Source organism: Dissoconium aciculare, assembly GCF_010015565.1.
Source record: "Dissoconium aciculare CBS 342.82 unplaced genomic scaffold K489scaffold_2, whole genome shotgun sequence".
Classification (NCBI taxonomy): Eukaryota; Fungi; Ascomycota; class Dothideomycetes; order Mycosphaerellales; family Dissoconiaceae; genus Dissoconium; species Dissoconium aciculare.
The window spans coordinates 21335-40296 of record NW_022984952.1 but is presented as its reverse complement, the minus strand read 5'-3'; the positions used below and the strand labels follow the sequence as shown (position 1 = coordinate 40296).

Below are 18962 nucleotides of genomic sequence, written 5' to 3'. Positions count from 1 at the left end.
CAACCCCCCGGCCCAACCCAAAGCCCAACCTCATCCGCTCGGAGTGCGGGTAGTGCTCTCGCGTCTTCTCCACGATCGCAAACGACGTCAGCATTCATTTCCTTTTCCACAATTCAATATTCCTATCATCCACGCCATCATTCACTCGCAAAACGCGCACTTCGACCCTCGCCTGTCATCGTCGCGTGCGGTCGTATTCAGTCATACTCTGGACGCCCTTTGAGGCGGTCCTGACCACCATATGCAACGTCGATAACCCTTAATTGTCCCGCACCATGGCTCCAGGAGGTGGAAATATCAAGGTGGTGGTGCGAGTCCGGCCTTTCAACTCGCGTGAAAATGCCCGCAATGCAACATGTATCGTCTCCATGAAAGAGACCCAGACGGTCTTGACACCACCACCAGCAGAAAAGGGCAAGGCAATCAAGGCAGCACTCGAAGGAAGCAAAACCTTCGCGTTCGACAAGTCATATTGGTCATTCGATAAGAAGGATCCAAACTATGCAGGTCAAGAGAATTTGTTCACTGACCTGGGTCGGCCACTCCTCGACAATGCCTTTCAGGGTTACAACAACTGTATTTTCGCGTACGGACAGACTGGTTCGGGAAAGAGCTACAGTATGATGGGATATGGAGAGGAGGAAGGTGTGATTCCCAAAATCTGTCGGAATATGTTTGAGCGCATCGATGTAGTGCAAGGTCAGGACAAAAACGTGAGCTGCACGGTGGAAGTGTCATATCTGGAAATCTACAACGAGCGCGTTCGAGACTTGTTGAATCCTACGACCAAGGGAAATCTCAAAGTGCGTGAGCATCCCTCCACGGGTCCGTACGTCGAGGATCTCGCCAAATTGGCTGTGCGCAGCTTCGCGGAGATTGATCATCTCATGGATGAAGGAAACAAAGCACGAACGGTCGCTGCAACGAACATGAACGAGACATCTTCCCGATCACACGCCGTCTTCACCCTCACCTTGAGTCAGAAAAGACACGATGTGGAGACCAACATGGACACCGAAAAGGTGGCAAAGATCAGTTTGGTCGATTTGGCAGGTTCTGAACGCGCGACAAGCACAGGTGCCACAGGAGCTCGATTGAAAGAAGGTGCCGAAATCAACAGATCTCTGTCTACTTTGGGTCGTGTCATTGCAGCACTCGCAGATCTGAGCAGCGCCAAGGCAAAATCGAAACCGATTCAAGTGCCATATCGAGATTCAGTCTTGACTTGGCTTTTGAAGGACAGCTTGGGAGGAAACAGCATGACAGCGATGATCGCTGCCATTTCACCAGCAGACATCAATTTCGAAGAAACTTTATCCACGCTACGATACGCCGACTCAGCCAAGCGAATCAAGAATCACGCAGTGGTCAACGAAGATCCAAACGCCCGCATGATCCGCGAGCTGAAAGAGGAACTAGCGCAACTAAGATCGAAACTCAGCACCGGCGGATCAATCGCTGAAGAACAGTATAGTGCCGACACTCCACTCGAGAAGCAAATCGTCAGCATTACGCAGGCCGATGGCACAATCAAAAAGGTGTCCAAAGCTGATATCGCTGAACAACTTTCGCAATCTGAGAAGCTTTACAAGGACCTCAATCAGACATGGGAGGAGAAACTCACAAAAACCGAACTCATCCACAAGGAGCGAGAAGCTGCGTTGGAAGAGCTTGGTATCAGTATCGAGAAGGGTAATGTCGGCCTCAGCACACCGAAGAAGATGCCTCATTTGGTCAATCTCAGCGACGATCCTTTGCTTGCAGAATGCCTGGTGTATAATCTGAAGCCAGGTACAACGACTGTAGGCAACGTGGAAACAAATCCACTTACGGCCGACGGCGAGCCTGATGCTGCGACAAATACATCGGTTGATATTCGTTTAAACGGCTCGAAGATCTTGCACGATCACTGTACATTTGAAAACGTCGACGGTGTTGTGACCGTCATACCAAAGGATGGTGCGGCCGTGATGGTGAATGGTATTCGCATCGACGTGCCCAATCGACTCCGGTCAGGGTACCGTGTTATCCTGGGAGATTTCCACATTTTCCGTTTCAATCATCCACAGGAAGCACGAGAAGAGCGAGCCGAGCAGGGTAGCTTACTCAAATACTCCGTGACCGCTGATGAACTTGACGACACACCGTCTCGAAGACCTGGACATGATCGAAGCGCCAGTGCTATCAGCGGACTCATGTCCGACTTCGAAGGTGGCACCGATACACCTGGATCACCGGCACCATGGCGCCATAGCCACGATAACGATTGGGCATTCGCGCGGAGAGAAGCCATATCTTCGACACTAGGACCTGACCAGAAGATGTCCGACTTGACGGATGACCAGCTAGATGTACTCTTTGAAGATCTACAGCGGGTTCGGGCAGTCCGTAGAGGGCGATCCGAAGGCAAGCTGCTTGAGTCGATTGGTGGCGACACTGACACAGAGTCGATCGCGTCACACCCCGTGCGTGAAAAGTATCTTAGCAACGGCACATTGGATAATTTCAGCTTGGATACCATGCTGACGATTCCTTCGACGCCGCAACATGGCGAGGAAGAAGACAAACTTCGGCAAACCAAGGACGGCATGCAGGCCCAGCTGGACAAGACCAAGGAAGAGTTCGAACAGAAGCTCGGGACCGCAGAAGAAGGCAGCATGGATCTTGATGCCATGCGACTTGAAAAGGCCAAGATGGAGGAGTCTCTGCAGGAGATGAAAGTTCAGATGCAACGCCAGCTAGCCGAGCAAAAGGCCAATTTCCATCGGCAAATGTCGCAAATGAGAGTTGCGCCAAAGGCACGAAGAAAAAGCCAAGGCAAACTGGGTCTGAGTGAGCGCGACACATATCTTGCCAAATATGTCATTGATCACTGGAAAAAGCATCGATACGTGGCCATGGCAGCAAACGCTCTCAAGAATGCCAGCACCCTCAAGGAAGCACAGATCATGAGCCAGCAGATGAAGAGAAACATCGTCTTCCAATTTACAGTTGTGGATGTCGGGCACACGTTTGGTTCTTCTTACGACCTCGTATTGACTGGAATGACCGCCGAAGATAGCGATGACCCAGAGCTCGAGAATGCACAAAAGCCATGCCTTGGCGTGAGAGTGATTGACTTCAATAACCTCGTTGTCACGCTGTGGTCGATGGAAAAGCTCCATAAGCGCGTGCGGGCGATGCGACAGACACTGCAATATCTCGACCGACCAGAATATATGCAGCACTTTAGCATTGGTAATCCTTTCGACGAGGATTGCATGCCGGAGTACACGCGTGTTGGTGATGCCAACATCCCGCTCGCGGCTGTGTTTGAGTGTCGAGTGCAGGACTTTAATCTTGATGTGTACTCGCCCTACACGTCAAGCATCGTGGGCGTGGTGCGATTGTCGCTTGAGCCCAGCTCTGCCGAAGCACCTAGCAATACGCTGAAATTTAATGTCGTCATGCATGAGCTTATCGGCTTCGCAGAACGGGAGGGCACCAATGTACATGCGCAGCTCTTCATTCCGGGAGTTTCGGAGGAAGATGGCGCTACCACAACCTCGTGGACATCCGGTTTTGGTGAAGGTGCTGTCAGATTCGAAAGTGTCCACAGCATGAGCTTGCCGCTTTCAGCACCCCCGGATGCAAACCTTCGCGTTAGCATTTTTGCCAAGGTGACAACGATGCATCTTGATAAATTGTTGAGTTGGGATGACATGCGTGATGCTTCCATTACGTCAGTGGTGCAGAGCAAGAAGAAACGCAAGCATTCACGAATTCCGGAACACGAGTACTATTCGGACGAACGTCATGACGTGTTTGCTCGCCTTCAGATTCTGGAAATCAACGAAGAGGGTAACTACCAGCCTGTTGAAGTCGTACAAAGCGACACACTTGACCAGGGTGCATATCAATTGCACCAAGGTTTGCAGAGGCGAATAGTCCTCAGCCTGGTGCATTATGGTGGCAATGTCCTGCCGTGGAAGGAAGTTGATCGACTACAGGCTGGACAAGTACGCCTCTTGGATTCTTCTGGCAAGGTATCGGACATCGACTCAAATCAAGCAGATGTGATTTTGTCAATGGTCTCACCAGCAGAGATTCGAACGTCTTCCGAAGGCACCACCAAAGCTAAGATCACCTGCCAGTGGGAGTCAAGTGCGCATCACTCTGTGCTTCTCGACCGACCGCAACTCGACAAGAACAGGGTACAACTTACACTCAAGTGGCAAGTAGAGTCTCCACGTGTCACTCATCCACTCAAGTTCAGTTTCGATTTTTCTGTGCAGACCAGACCGCGGACATGGTTCAGACAAGCTTCTCTACTGGGCCAGCTTTTTTATAACCAGCGTGTAGTCCGGTCGACGGCATCAAACTACTGTGTGACACTGAAGCCGAGCTCCGCAAAACGCGTCGGAGACCTGTGGCGAATGGACACCACTGGAGAGTATATCTCCGGACAGGAAATGCTCTCAAGCTGGGCGCCTCGTGGCGTGTCGTTAATCCGAGACTTCATGAATCTTTGCAAGCAACAGCGCCGGACTGCTGAAATTGAGTCAGCGCGAGGCATCCTCAGCATGGGAGCACTTTCGCCGCCGATCAGGGCTACCGAAGTCAACGACGAGCCTCTGGGTGACAAACAAACTGCACTATTGCAGAAGTATGTGGATCTCTGGCAGACGAGTCCTTCTGCTGGCGAGATCATGCTTCTACAAGCCGACGTAGAATCACCACGACGAAGCGCGCGAACCAGCAATGGAAGCGACATCGCCAAGACCGATGGCGAAGACGAGGACAAATTGACGCCCTTGGCCGCCGTGGTAGAGCGACATCTTAAATCTTCCACCATCCTCAAAGCCGGCTGGCTACTCTGTCCCGACCCTGCCGGCAAGCATTGGGTACGGACCTACGTCGAGCTTCGGCGGCCATACCTGCACCTTTTCAGCAAGGAAGGCGATGAGGTCAACGCCATCAATCTTACGAATTCTCGCATAGACGCCGATCCGCAGATCGCCCAGCTTCTGCAACGACCGAATCTCCGAATGGAGGTATGGGCTGTCTATGCTACTAACAAGGCATGGTTGTTCGCCTGTCGGAATGATACGGAGCGTGGAGAGTGGATCTGGGCAGTCGATCGGTCTTATGTGGAGCGGTCAATAGAAGGCACTGGAACTCACAGTCCTGATGATGATGAGTGGTGAAGGAGGTGCAAGACGCCTGCTTTCAAATTTCCTTTTGTTTGTTTTGATTTGTCTGATCAGCAGCATTTCTTCTGTTTGCTATTGTTGACGATACCCATCGCGATTTTTCCCGCGGCTTGCTACGCGCGATTGTTGAAGCTCGAGCCTCGAGTAGACGATTCCCTTTTCTTCATTCTCACTACGAGATCTTTTCCTTTAATTACCTAGTCCATAGTGCAGGCACTTACTTTCCTTTGATGCACACGGCATTTCATCGGTTTATGTATGACTACGTGAGCGGAGCCTTGACTGGGCGGTCTCATTAACGGTTTTCAACCACATTGTATTTCCGGATCCATGATGCTTGCGATATATATGCTGTTCATGTCTTTCGCTTTTGACAACACCTTTCGCTGAATGCGCTCTTATGATTATTGGAGCGACGTCAACGACGGGTCGTCCCGATGACGGAGGTCTAGACGATCGAGGACCCGCGCGAGCCATTGAAGTCTATGTATATCGGCGCCAGCTATATTTCGGACGGAAAGACTCGGTTCCGCAGATCTCGTGGGATTTTAAAAGCTACACATGTAATACCTCAATATACAATCCTCCGCAGCCATCCTCGCAAGCATACAGTGAACTGAGACAAAATCGAACAAGATGCTCGATCCCTTCCGGCTCTCTCTGCCATCGCAGATCGATGCTCCCCTCGTCCGATTCGCAAATGCAGCTGCTCTGCCCTCGCTTCCGCAGCATGCGCACGAGGTTCTCTTTGCGATCGGCCTGTACTCTTTTACAATGGGCGTGGTCTCTCCAGCGGTCTCAAATGTCCTTGTTCCCAAGACATACAAAGGATTCGACAGCCGGACGAGGATCAGCTGGGACATTCACTTCGTCAGCTTCGTCCAGGCCTGTATCGTGAATGCGCTAAGTTTCTACCTCATCTTCTACGATGAAGAGCGCAAGGCCTGGCGCGGCGAGGAGAACTGGGAGAAGCGCATTTGGGGTTATACCGGCATGACCGGATTCACGCAGAGTATGGCACTGGGCTATTTCCTGTGGGATTTGTACATGTGCTTGCGATATTTGAATATCTTCGGATGGGGAATGGTCGTGCATGCGGTTGCTTCGGCGGGCATGTTTACGTTCGGATTTGTAGGTTTTTCGATTTTTGGTTTTCATGCGGTCCTGATCGAGCTGACCTTTCTTTTCCTCCCTCACAGCGCCCATTCATTCACTTCTGGTGTCCCGTGTTCTTACTACACGAGCTCTCGACCCCATTCCTCAACATTCACTGGTTTTGCGATAAACTGGATCTTACCGGATCCATCTACCAAGCTGTCAATGGCGTCTTCCTGATGGCAACATTCTTCGGCTGCCGCCTCGCATGGGGCACTTACGGTTCCATCGGCGTAGGCCGCGACGTCTACCGCGCCGTCACGACTGGCTACACTGTCCCACAATACCTAGAGGATAAGATTACGCAAGTGCCGAATTACGGCAACATCGAAGATCCCGTCGGTCAGACGACGCATTACATGACAGTGCGATATCTGCCGCTGTGGTTGGGTGCGAGCTATTTGGCAGCGAATGTCGTTCTGCAGTGTCTCAACTTTTTCTGGTTCTCAAAGATGGTGGCGACCATTCGGAAGCGATTCACTCCTCCGTTTGGAACGAAAGGTGTTGGTGCTGATAAAATCCATTACTACCCGGAGGAGAAAAAGGCAAAGGCCGCGAAGAAGAAGAACTAGACGTCCACCGGATGTCATGTGGCATGAGTCTGCATTGGCTATATTTCCCGAATCTAAAAAGAATATGGTGCAGGTTGAAATCTTATATGACAAAGCTAGCTATTACGACAGATGAGGCACTGTCAGAACCCACGAAGGCGAGTCGTATGCGGATCTAGGCAGAGCTCTTAATGAAATGAATGACTCTGCCACCAGATATATCCGGGCTACCACGTAGAGTGTCCCACCGATGCCGCTCAGGATGTATATCAAGACATGGCTCTTCTTCCTTACTTCCGCAGCGAGCAAATTATACCAGTACAGCCAGATCGTCGGTGAAAGATGACCAAGTAGATTAAAGGTCGACCAGAGAAGTCCACTCAAGACAATGTATGCCGCCGAGCCTCGCCAGAACCAGGACTCGATGATAGTCGGGAAATGTTCATTCCAGCCCGCGAGATGGATCGCGCCGTAAACTGTGCTGGCACACCAGAGAATCACTCCCATGAGGTGTCCTTGCATGTGCAGGATCAAATCATCGCCAGGCCAGTCTCGAGGTCGATCAACGACAAGCTCCTCTGAACTGCAGACCCATTCGATCTTATCGCAAGTGGCCACGGCCGCATCTTCGAGATGTGCATCCTCAAAGAGCTGCTGGACCTCGCGTGGCATTCCAGGGTAGAGTTGGAGCGCTTCCCGGAACCTCAGCTGTGCAGCAGTCCGCTCCCGATGCTTCAGCCGATCTCGTAACGCTGGATATTTTTGAAGCGCTTGACAGCAGTATTTCCAGCGAGCTCGCCGCATTGCTTCAAGCGCTACATCCTTGGGAGCCTGACTTGTTGGACCAGCATATCCTTCAGACAGGATCTGTTGTGAGAGCTCGGAGCATGTGGAGACCCGAGGCTGCTTAGAAATCGCATCTGGCTGAGAGCCGCGATCGTAGCGCGACTGTAGTCTACCATGTTCCATTAATGATGTGGAGTCGGAACCCGCCGTTGAAGAGCCGCTGCGGGAGGGAGTATCGTCGTTTTCGACAATGTATAGCAAGCCAGCTAACTCGGTTTTGACTCCGAAATTGCGGAGTACATCCCTTTGAGGTTGCCGTTCAGAGCTGACCTGGCTGGACATGTACATGAATGCGCAGATCTCGTGCACCCATTCACCACGCAGCACTGTTGGCTCTCGAATCCATCTCGGCTTCGACCACCACAGTGCATACATCATGAGCGCGCATGCAACGTGGCCAATGGTGTTGATCTCGAGTGGAGATACCGACAAACCGACTGCTAACCTCGTGATGGTCTGGGCGACAATCCATACAACCTGAATACAGCAAATGAATTTGGCAGATCCATCTGACTTGCTCTTGTCTTCGATCTCGCTCTTAGATATTGAAGGCAAGAGGCCGCATTGTGCCAGGAGTCGCATCCCTCGGGAGGTTACGTGTAGTCGACTCGAGCCTGGAATGAAAGATGGACAATCGCCTGATTCGACGTCGGTCAAGTCGAAGACAAAACCCCCCATGCCAGAGTAGAAGCTGTGAACAATAGTCCATTGTGGTGCTTGTGGCGCATTCTTTTCGTTCCGCTTGGTCTGCATCAGATCAGCGACTATTATTAATAATAATTGCAAAGGCTTCATTACCTGTTCCACTGCGGAAGTCAGAGCACGTGCCGAAATGTATTGACGCCACGCGATCCAGATGAGAAGCTCGGGACCAAAGATTCCTAATACACTCCACTTGAGATATCTCACGGTGTACTGTGTACTGCCTTCACCATGCCTTGGTAAGTCCAGATGAACGGCTGACCAGACACACAAGCTGAGTGTCAATAGACATGAGAAGAGGATAGTCAAGGTTCCTCGACCATTTGGAGATTGAGTGAAGCCAACAAGAGGGTCGCTGGTTGTGTTGAAAGACTCGATTGTTAGTGACATTGTGAAGGATAAGTGTTTGCATTGAGCGAGGAGTGACTAGGGCCATCCGACTCGGCAGGCCACCATTCTTGTATGAGATGCATAGCCGCGGACAGAATCCTCTGATCAGAAATGGAGTCGCGGTAGATTGGACCAGGCTGATGTGAAACAACGCGATGAAGCCAGATATAATGCTAGCGTCGCAGATGCGTATTATTGTTCTGGATAAGGTTGAACGGCATCGACTGCGTGATGCAGGTCGTAAAAACATTGATAAGCGCCCGGGACATATTGGCCATTCACGGCGTTGCTTTCGACAAACCACTCTGCACGTTCTCCACCGAAATCACTTCGGAGCAATCTTGATTCGTATCTTCTTTGCATGTGTCTGTCTCCCTCGCGATTGTTGAACATCACAATTGAAACTTATCAATTATTGTCATTCCGCATGTCAGATCTGCTTTCCACGAAGCGCGATCAGCGGTGTCGAAAGTATTCGCGATGTCGGACCACGCCCCCGACGCTGTGGTTACCCACGCGCAGACGCTAGTTCAGCCACCAGCGGCAAAGCACAGCACCGACCATTTGACACTATGATTCCTCAACATGACAGGGATGAGCCTTTGTTTCTTATCTTCGGTGAAGGTCGAGCCGAGATCGTTGATACATTATTCAAATTGCTGTTCGAGCGCAACACGGGAAGTTATCTGAATATTCGCGACCTATTCGTGTTCCTCTCTGCCAAATGTCTACCCGACGGAAGCAGCCGGTGTCGTCTGCGGCCGCCAGTGGTGGAAACGCTGTCGACAAGTTGAAGCAGGTCGATTCCGATTCTTCACACGTAACAGGACGATTATTGCATTGGAATGAGATTCCAACGTGGCAGCATGACAACGAATTCATACTATCGGCCTATCGGTGAGGATCATCATCTCTCTCTCCATCGATCTGTGTGCTAAACAAACAATTCAGGCACACTTCTGGCTCAATATGGACATCATTTGAGAGTCTTCTCTACTTAAACAACCAGACGATAAACTCTTATTCACACTACCTTGGAGCGATTGTATTCGCCCTATTGCCTCTTTATTTTCACTATGCTATACAACCAACATCACCATACGCTCGGACTGACGACCTTATCGTGGTTGCCATTTACTGTTACGGAGTGTCAATCTGCTTCACTCTTTCAGCGACGTGAGTCAAGAAATCCAACGAGAGACAAACGCATGGGTGCTGAGGAAGTCGAACAACAGATTTCATGTCCTTTGCAACCACAGCTGTTCCGTTGCCTTGTATTGGAATAAACTTGATTACTTAGGAATTCTCGTCTTGATGTGGGGAGCCGGGATTCCAACTATCTACTATGGATTCCTTTGCAATCCATATCTTCAGCGAATATATTGGTCGATGGTACGTGATATGTTTTCGATCGAATGAGGCTTCGAAGTGCCCAGTCTCGCGTGCGCGAGTGCATGCGACGAGCAGAGCTGATTGTTTCGGATAGACAACAGGCACGGCGCTGTGCTGCACTTACATGACCCTACATCCGCATTTTGCATCACCTGCCTTCCGACACTGGCGCGCCTGTTTCTATGCTGGTTTTGGATTCAGTTCGATTATCTTCGTGATCCATGGGCTGCTCTTGTTTGGATGGCAGGTTCAGAAAGCACGCATGTCGTTGGTCTACATGGGCTGGATGGCGACAGCAAATATCACAGGGGCATTAATTTACGCGGCGCGTGTAAGTAATTAGCACTCCTCCACTCACTGCAAAGAACATGGGGTCTTCTTAATGTTTTGATCTGAATACTGACGCGAGTGATTGGCTTCCAGATCCCTGAACGGTGGGTACCATATCGATTTGATATATGGGGCGCCAGTCACCAAACGTTCCATGTGGCGGTCATGGTCGCAGCTTGGATACATTTCCGCGGGCTCGTACAGGCATTTCAAATTGTGAGATCTATGCCTGAAACGTGTTGATATCGACGAGATATGTGTGCATGTTATCAAGGAGTTTCATTGAAACCTGGAAGCGCATGGATCTCGGAGGGGTTTGTTGTGTTGAGAGTTGATGATGACATAAAAGGGGCGGAACGTTTTGACACACAGACGGTGCTTTCCCCACCAAAAGTTCGGGCATTCCCAGGGATTTCCAAGATTTTGTTTGAGGAATGCAGGAAAGCTCGAACGGTTCGGACCCTTTAACGCAAGCCGGACCCTGACTACTGTGAGAGAGCCCTGGAGAGCTTGCGGGAGGAGCTCCAAGGAATTGTTTACATGTTACAAGTATACTATAGAGTTGTTTCTACCTAGAAATAATAACAACATCCTGTTCCAATATTTCATCACTTTATGTACCAACACATTGAGTGATATTCGCTTTTATTTTCGCTGTGTACGCTCTTGTTGTTGCTAGCGGACAATACCTTCATTGGTGAATTATATCCCTCACAACGCCTTTGTGAAGACACTTCAAACCACACAACACCAGGCATCACCCAAAATGGCCAGCAACACCTACCTTCGTTGGCTTCAATCGCCCACTACTGCAGGCCTCGCCGACAATGCCTCGCTCCACTACATCACCACCACCACAACTATCAGCGAGCCCACCGCCATTCTGAAGCATCTCGCCGCTCAAGCCAAACAGGTGGAAAAGAAGGACGAGAAGGTCTTGAATGTGGTGAACGATGACAATGGAGCCGCCATCGAGACATCTACGACTCTTCAATTCCGCAATGGCGGTGGTGCCTACCTGCCCTCCATCGACTCCAACTTGCTGGACGAGCGCACCGTCGTATTTCCCCTCACACACGTCGTCAGCTTCGACAGCGAAAACCGCATCCAACAGATTCGTCTTTACTGGGATCAAGGATCCCTCCTTCGACAGGTCGAGGCTATCGGTAAGACTGGTCGGAACTGGCCCATTCGTGATGGAAAGGCTCAGACAGACTTGGTCGCCAGCAGTGTTAAGGCTGGCAACGCTTCTGACACGGGTAGCTCCAAGCCATCTCGGCCAGCTGAGCAGCCAGCAGCACCCCGCAACACTTCTGAGGTGCCGATTCGTGGTGGTAGACACAACCGAGAGAGCGTCTCAGTGACTGGCGACCCTCACGCGAGCCTCGCACTATTCAACGAACGCGATCCCAACGAGGACAATGGCAGTTACGCGGGACCTAAGCACTCGACTCGTTCTTCAGCCCGACCGCCTCCACGTGACTACACAGAGCTCTTCGGTGAGGGCGGTGGCAACGATGACAACCGCCCTCTGTCGCCGAACAAGAAGACTGGCGCTGGCAAGAACTTCAGCGAGATCCGCCTCTTCAACCAGGACGAGCCACCAGCGGAGCCATCCTCGCCCGAGCGTAAGCGCACCTACAGCCAGAAGTACGAGCACTTTGCGTTCGGTGATGGTGAGGATGCGCCTGCTCTACGCCCTGACAGCCGCCGCGCCGGCAAGAACCAGCCTGCTGCTGCATTCAGTTTTGAGGACAGGGCCACTCCTCAGAAGCCTAGCACAAAGCCTCGCCCAGGCGATGAGCGCCACTGGGGTGCTGGTATTGATGCGGTACGTTGATTTTCTCAATCTTCACATGTTTTGTACAAGCGACTGACATGTTTCATCACCTACAGGAAGATGTCAACTCCCCACAGAAGCGCCCCATTGTGCACGCCGCTCGTCCTGATGCTCAGACCCACTTCCAAATGACCGATGCATCACCCGCACCGGAACCAGGCCAAAAGGCTAAGTCTTTCCAACGCCAAAAGGGCATGGGTCTCTATCACGATCCAGTGATGGAAGATGAACGCGTCAACCAGTCCACTAGCACCAATGTAAACAACACGCGCCGTGGTCAAGAATTTGGCTCACACCATAACGTTACCGACAACACCACTCGCGGCGGCAATGACAACACTCACGCCGCTGCCGCCGCTAACAAGGGCCGTAACAACGCCCGCTCTGACATGAGATCCAACTGGGACTTTGGAGGTGAGGAGATGCCCATTGGCAAGATCTTCAAGACGGCTGGTGATGGCATGGGCTCGCGCCTGGGTGGCCGATCATGGGGTATTGGTGATGACAGCGACCCGGAGGTCGAGGCTGACAAGAAGATTCGTGGCGGTCGCGGCGGACGGAGGACAGAGCAGCAGAAGGCAGACGAATTGGACTTTTAAAGGATAGTAAGAGAATGACGCTCACATCACTTGAAGGAGGGAAGGCGATCAAAGTTGTGCCTAAGCTATGGAGAGATTGAAGGGCCAGCGAGAAAAAGAGCAAGTCATTCACTAGAAGGCAGCAGTTCTACAAAATGTGAGATTTTCTGTTGAGGTTCCTCTGTGGAGGTTCCTCTGAATAAGTAACAATCTCCCCATTGACGTTGACATGCGATCCTTCGATCGCCTCTAAGACACTTATGATGGAAAGGCGGACGAATTCTTGTCCACTTGTAATGGCTTTTCGTCCGCGCCGCGCGAAAGGAATGTACTGCCAAGGCTTTCGCCAGACCGGACGGACGAGAGAATCTATCCAGCGGGCGGTTGAAATGAAGGACTTCGCCAAACACTATTTATCATTTGTATCTACTTCGATTGTAAATCCTGGTGAGATAATCTACAGCTGCGAAGGTGCTCTCGGGTTTGGGGATTTCAGCGGCATTATCATACGAAATCTTTCAGGATTCCCCTCAATCATTAATCATCATCCAGTAGATCTGTGCATACCTGGGTACTGATATTTCTTTCTCCGTGCTGTAGTCGAACATAAGCTCCACCCCATTGAACCTCAGAGTCAACGACGTCATTCAAGCTTTAATTTAGCAGCGAGCGCATCCATACGGGGCTTAGTGTCAAAGACTAAAGACCTCACTCTTCTCATTCCTCCTCGGTCGATCTCACGATCGCATCACATCGAATCTGTCTGTCCGGCGCAGATCGTTGTTTTCTCGACATTTTTTTCTCTTGCTGGCGCGCGTTTTGTGCTCTGTCAGCACACTCATACCCTCCAGCTGCATCCATCATTCATGACCCGCCCACCAGGCACGCGACATGGCACGGCGCGCGTGCCGGGAATTCGCACTTTCCTTTACCTCCGACCCTCTCTTCTGCACTATCCGTGGACGGATGCGGGTGCATTCTGCTTCCTTATTGCTCAGATCCGAGCTTGTGGCTAAGAAACTCTTAGGCAGATCCACTAGCGTGTCGTTCTGCGATGAGGAACGATGATGTCTACATGACGATAGAAGTGCACAATGCTCAGTACACAACCCTTTGGAGAATCTCGCCGGCCCGGTTCCATGCCGCTGCCGGACGAACAGTCTCTTCTTCCTATCAAGATCGTCTCTGATGCGCATGCGGCACTCTTTGCATGTCACTTGCAGTGATGAGGGAGAACCTCGTCGTCTAGACCTTCCGGCAGATCCGCTCAAGATCGTGGCTGGCCCTAGTTTCTCGATCACTAGCCCGTTCACTCACACAGGCGCGCGCATGTACCATTTTGTACTGCACATGGTTATCACCTCGCGTGAAAGTACAATGCATTCGATGACGCGCTTCCCAACTGCCATCTCATCATGACGATGGCTCGTGTCCTCTGCTTATTGATGCACCGACGACCCTTCGGGTACCTGACGCGATTGAAACAACTGTGTCATATATAATATGTATTCCTCGTGGTAGGTTGCGCTCTTGTGCTTGTTCGTTTCCTGTATCTCTCGACCGACTGGGCCAGACGCGATCCGTCCTCAACTTCCCCACCCTCACTGCGCTCATCGACTTCTAGTCGAACGAGACAACCATGCTCGAGCTCTTCCGCGATACGACCTTCGGTCGCCTGTTACGTATCGTTACCCGTAACAAGATCCTCCAATTTGAAGACGAGAAAGACCCTTCCATCTGGAAACGCTACGTCGATGTCGAAGGTTCCGGCCATCTCGCTCACCACGGCTCCACCGAGCCCCCAGAAGAAGGTCAAGGTTCACCCGAACGCGTCACCGGCGACCTTCACTCGCACTCAGACGACGAGAAGGAGAAAGACCCTGAAGACTCTGATGGCACCCGTGTTCCCTCGGGAGGCGAGAACGTTAATTATGCTAGCGGCGTGAAGGTCGATGGTGAGAAGGGGAAGGATATCCACCTCGTCTCCTGGTACGGCGAAAACGACCCCGAGAACCCTCAGAACTGGTCGCTCTTCAAGAAATGCTTCGTCACCGGCCTCATCTGCCTCCTCACCACCTCCGTCTACATCGGTTCCTCCATCTACACTCCGGGCATCATGAACATCATGGAAATCTTCGGCGTCTCTAAAGTCGCCGCCACACTCGGCTTGACGCTCTTCGTCGCCGGCTACGGTATCGGACCTATGTTGTGGGCTCCCATGAGCGAGATTCCTCAGATCGGACGTAACCCCATTTACCTCGGTACCTTGGCTGTATTCGTCGCGTTCCAAGCCCCTACCGCCTTGGCTAGCAACTTCGGTATGCTTCTCGCCTTCCGCTTTCTGACCGGGTTCTTCGGCTCGCCTGTGCTTGCTACTGGCGGTGCGTCCATCGGCGACATCTGGAGCCCCAAAGTTCGCGCCTACCCGATCACTATCTGGGGTATCGCCGCCATCTGCGGTCCAGTTTTGGGTCCTTTGGTTGGTGGCTATGCCGTGCAATTTGCTCCCGTTGCAGATCCCATCACAGCGCCCTGGGCCTGGCCGATTTGGGAATTGATGTGGTTGTCGGCGTTTTGCTTGGTCATGTTGTTCTTCTTCTTTCCCGAGACCAGCGCGAACAACATCCTGGTGCGCCGCGCCCAGCGTCTGCGCAAAGTCACTGGTAACGACAAGCTCATCTCTCAGCCGGAACTCATGTCGCAGGAGATGACCGGCAAGGACATTGTCATGATGTCATTGGTCAGACCATTCACGCTGAACTTCACGGAGCCGATGGTAAGCTACTCTCTTCATTTCGGATGACCAACTGTGAAACTAAATGTTGACTTCCATGAATAGGTTTTCCTTCTCAACTTATACATCGCGCTGATCTACGGCTTGCTTTACGTTTGGTTTGAATCCTTCGTCATCGTCTTCGTCGAGATTTACGGCTTCGGCTTGGGCGCCGAGGGTCTCGCCTATTTCGGTATCCGTAAGTCTTCGCCCCGCAGATGTTCCCTAGTTCAGCATAACGCTGCTTCGTTCCATTTGCTGACGGAGTTGCATCACAGTGATCGGAGCCTTTGTCGTCATTGTCCCCTACTTCCTCTACCTCAAGTATGTGCTCGAGCCCAAATTCGACGAGAACGGCAATGTCAAACCAGAAGAACGCTTGGTACCTACCATGGTCGGATGCTTTTTCATCCCGATGTAAGTCCCCTTGCACTTTTCCCTCCTTTCTCCAACCGCAGCAAAACTGACCACTCGTCTTCACAGCTGCCTTTTCTGGTTCGGCTGGACCTCCCGCGCGTCAATCCACTGGATCGTCCCCATCATTGGCTCCTCCTTCTTCTCTATCGGGGCTGTCCTTCTCTTCAACAGCATCCTCAATTATCTCCCGGACGCCTACCCGGAATACGCCGCCAGTGTGCTCGCCGGAAACGATCTCATGCGAAGCAGTTTCGGTGCAGGCTTCCCGCTTTTTGCCGGTGCCATGTACAACAACCTCGGCGTGGGCTGGGCGAGTAGTTTATTGGCATTTTTGGGCATCGCGTTTATCCCGATTCCGTTCGTGCTTTATAAGGTATGTTCATTCCCCTCATGTGCTCCGCTCGGCTATCTTCCGTTGTGGGAGACCTTGGATTGATGCTGACGCTATTCTTCCTTTTGCAGTACGGTGAAACACTCCGAAAGAACCACTCCAAGCACGCCCGCAAGGATATCTAGAGCAACGTTTAATTTTCTTCTCTCCCAACCGTGAGGATGCGAAAACATCACAAACACTAGCAAGCAAGCGACCAGCAGGCTACGAATTTATTCGAATCAATGCCATTTTTCCAAGACTTCAAACTTGTCGACGCAGCTAAAGAGCCTCATGACGCGTCACTGCCAGAGCAATTCGCTCCGCGAGCTGCAAATGCGGTTTTGTTCTTGGAGACCACACCCTCATCGTCGACTGCAGTGAACAATATGATCTATGCGAGAAAGCAACGAAGAACTAGAGAATTCTGATGAATAGAGAAAAGGGGAAGGGCATGAAGTTCTGTAATTTATAATGATATGATACCTACCTGCTTGTTTTTCTTCGATTTCTAAACCTGCTGGCATTCAACCTCTCCTTTCCACCTGCCACACCCTTAATGCATGAACTCCTGACAAACATTGGACGACTTAGTCGGGTTTCCGTCCTTATATCTGTGGAAACCGCTGTTCCCGACCATCGACCTCGATGATCTATTAGTGAAAGGGTGGGATTAGGACCGAGGCCTACTTGAGGATATCTCTTCAGCGGCAGTCGTTCCTTCTCTACTCGCGTACGTACGGTAGAAAGACGCATGTGGCCGCATTTCAAAACTTCTATACATCTATTCCACACACCTACACGCCGAAAACCACCTCGACGCGAGATCATTCCTACACCCTGCGTCATTTATTCCGACAGACTCATGCCACCCACTTCGTTCAAACCTTTACACTCCAAGGATGTCCCTCCTCCTCACCGTACTGAATGCCCTCGATCCAATCCTTCATCTGCAATGTGATGGGTCCCACCTCCTGATCGGCTTTCAATCCACACTCCACCAATTTACCCTGGTAACTGATCGCGCGGACAGGGCTGACCACCGCCGCGGTTCCCGAGCCGAAAACTTCCAAAAGGCGGCCTTCGTCTGCAGCCTCGACCAGTTCCCGCATGGCGAATCTCCGCTCGGAAATCTTCCAGCCTTGGGGTGCGAGGCGCTCGCGGGCTAGCGCGAGCACGGAATCTCGTGTGACACCGTCCAGGATTGTCCCGTCTAGTGGTGCGGTCATGAGTTCTTTCTGGCCGTCGCGACCGACGACTGCGGCGAAGAGGTTCATAGTTCCGACCTCGGTGACAAAGTCCTCCTTCTTGCCGGTTGCGGGGTCGATGTCCTCGAACAGCCAGAGGTTTTGGTGGAAGCCACGGGTTGCGGCCTGGACCTGAGGGACGACACAGGGGGCGTAGTTGGCGCCAAGTTTGCTGGCGCCGACACCGCCGGGCCAGGCACGCACAGCGTAGGTGGTGGCTTCGAGAGAGATGGCTTTGAAGCCGGTTGGGTAGTATGGTCCGACGGGCGAGGCGATGACGTAGAGCATGGCGCTGCCGGGTGGGCCGACGCCGAGAGTACGCTGGGTACCGATGATGTTGGGACGGATGTAGAGACTGTAGCCACGTTCTCTGTATAACGACATGTCAGGTCAGCAATTCGAATCTTCCATTTACATAACTCTTACATGTAGGACGTGATGACTCACGAAGGAATGAATCGCTCGTCCAACTTGACAAACTTCTTCAGCAACTCGATGAATGCCTCTCCATCGAATCGTGGCAGCGCAATCCTCGCTGCACTCTTGTTCATCCGCGCCATGTTCTTGTCCGGCCTGAACAATCGCACATTGCCTGCGCGATCCTTGTATGCCTTCATACCCTCAAATGCCTCAAAGGCATAATGCAGCACGCAAGTCGCCGGGTCTAGCGAGAGATTCTGGTAAGGAGTGATGCGCGGGTCCAGCCAGCCGTCAGCAGCAGTCCACTCAAGCAGCAGCATGTGGTCGGTGAAGTTGCGGCCGAAGACGAGCTCATTGTGCGGCAGGATGGCTTTCGGCGTTGTAGTTTTGGTGATGGTGAGGGTGGAGGTGTTGATTTTGCTCAGGCGCGGGTCGGCGGCGTCGGGGGCTTGCAAGGTCGTTGCGGGAGGAGGTGGTGCGATGCTGTAATGTCTTCTTAGTGATGAGGCGGCGGCCAATGTGATCGGTCGAGCGGTGGTTGTTGCTCTGCTGAGGCTGCGCGGAAGGGCCGTCCGGAGTGCGGACGCCATGATGAATGTTGTTGTGGTGCCAAAGTGGTGATTTTTATGTAGTGACGGTGATGTATACGATGTCTATCTTCGATCGTGGGAGAGGAAAAGGTGTCGGTCGCGTGATCGCGATAATTGACTGAATTCCAATGTGGTGGAGATGATGGTGACTGACAGCCAGACGGAGCTA

The 18962-nt window shown here is 51.9% G+C and overlaps 9 protein-coding genes across 9 annotated transcripts; 6 read left to right on the top strand and 3 right to left on the bottom strand.

Moving 5' to 3' along the window:
- Positions 1 to 29: 29 nt before the first annotated feature.
- K489DRAFT_376149 (kinesin-domain-containing protein) lies at positions 30 to 5470 on the top strand. The gene has a single exon (XM_033603854.1). The coding sequence runs from the start codon at positions 276 to 278 to the stop codon at positions 5184 to 5186; it is 4911 nt and encodes a 1636-aa protein (XP_033462804.1). The 5' UTR covers positions 30 to 275; the 3' UTR covers positions 5187 to 5470.
- Positions 5471 to 5828: 358 nt separating this feature from the next.
- K489DRAFT_367066 (DUF887-domain-containing protein) lies at positions 5829 to 6919 on the top strand (the record flags this gene model as incomplete). The annotated part of the gene is made up of 2 exons (XM_033602826.1): positions 5829 to 6323; positions 6392 to 6919. 2 exons carry the CDS (start codon positions 5829 to 5831, stop codon positions 6917 to 6919), a joined length of 1023 nt encoding a protein of 340 aa, XP_033462803.1.
- Positions 6901 to 9231, bottom strand: K489DRAFT_428250 (uncharacterized protein). The gene is made up of 2 exons (XM_033608326.1): positions 8543 to 9231; positions 6901 to 8491 (listed from the first exon to the last, which is right to left on the bottom strand). The coding sequence occupies exons 1-2, from the start codon at positions 8834 to 8836 to the stop codon at positions 7022 to 7024; spliced, it is 1764 nt and encodes a 587-aa protein (XP_033462802.1). The 5' UTR covers positions 8837 to 9231; the 3' UTR covers positions 6901 to 7021.
- A 205-nt stretch (positions 9232 to 9436) lies between these two features.
- K489DRAFT_376146 (mPR-like GPCR protein) lies at positions 9437 to 11161 on the top strand. Its single transcript, XM_033603853.1, has 5 exons — positions 9437 to 9733; positions 9788 to 10012; positions 10072 to 10228; positions 10323 to 10559; positions 10652 to 11161. Exons 1-5 carry the CDS (start codon positions 9561 to 9563, stop codon positions 10799 to 10801), a joined length of 942 nt encoding a protein of 313 aa, XP_033462801.1. The 5' UTR covers positions 9437 to 9560; the 3' UTR covers positions 10802 to 11161.
- Positions 11136 to 13477, top strand: K489DRAFT_376145 (uncharacterized protein). Its single transcript, XM_033603852.1, has 2 exons — positions 11136 to 12389; positions 12455 to 13477. Exons 1-2 carry the CDS (start codon positions 11325 to 11327, stop codon positions 12995 to 12997), a joined length of 1608 nt encoding a protein of 535 aa, XP_033462800.1. The 5' UTR covers positions 11136 to 11324; the 3' UTR covers positions 12998 to 13477.
- Positions 13478 to 13728: 251 nt separating this feature from the next.
- K489DRAFT_97893 (uncharacterized protein) lies at positions 13729 to 14394 on the bottom strand. Its single transcript, XM_033609096.1, has one exon. It carries the CDS (start codon positions 14170 to 14172, stop codon positions 13837 to 13839), a length of 336 nt encoding a protein of 111 aa, XP_033462799.1. The 5' UTR covers positions 14173 to 14394; the 3' UTR covers positions 13729 to 13836.
- On the top strand, positions 14079 to 14505 carry K489DRAFT_97873 (uncharacterized protein). The gene has a single exon (XM_033609095.1). The coding sequence runs from the start codon at positions 14165 to 14167 to the stop codon at positions 14393 to 14395; it is 231 nt and encodes a 76-aa protein (XP_033462798.1). The 5' UTR covers positions 14079 to 14164; the 3' UTR covers positions 14396 to 14505.
- Positions 14506 to 14615: 110 nt separating this feature from the next.
- K489DRAFT_406600 (MFS general substrate transporter) lies at positions 14616 to 16682 on the top strand (the record flags this gene model as incomplete). The annotated part of the gene is made up of 5 exons (XM_033607273.1): positions 14616 to 15752; positions 15816 to 15948; positions 16028 to 16166; positions 16233 to 16539; positions 16629 to 16682. The coding sequence occupies 5 exons, from the start codon at positions 14616 to 14618 to the stop codon at positions 16680 to 16682; spliced, it is 1770 nt and encodes a 589-aa protein (XP_033462797.1).
- A 310-nt stretch (positions 16683 to 16992) lies between these two features.
- Positions 16993 to 18793, bottom strand: K489DRAFT_392257 (branched-chain amino acid aminotransferase II; the record flags this gene model as incomplete). The annotated part of the gene is made up of 2 exons (XM_033606728.1): positions 16993 to 18153; positions 18231 to 18793. 2 exons carry the CDS (start codon positions 18791 to 18793, stop codon positions 17418 to 17420), a joined length of 1299 nt encoding a protein of 432 aa, XP_033462796.1. The 3' UTR covers positions 16993 to 17417.
- Positions 18794 to 18962: the final 169 nt, after the last annotated feature.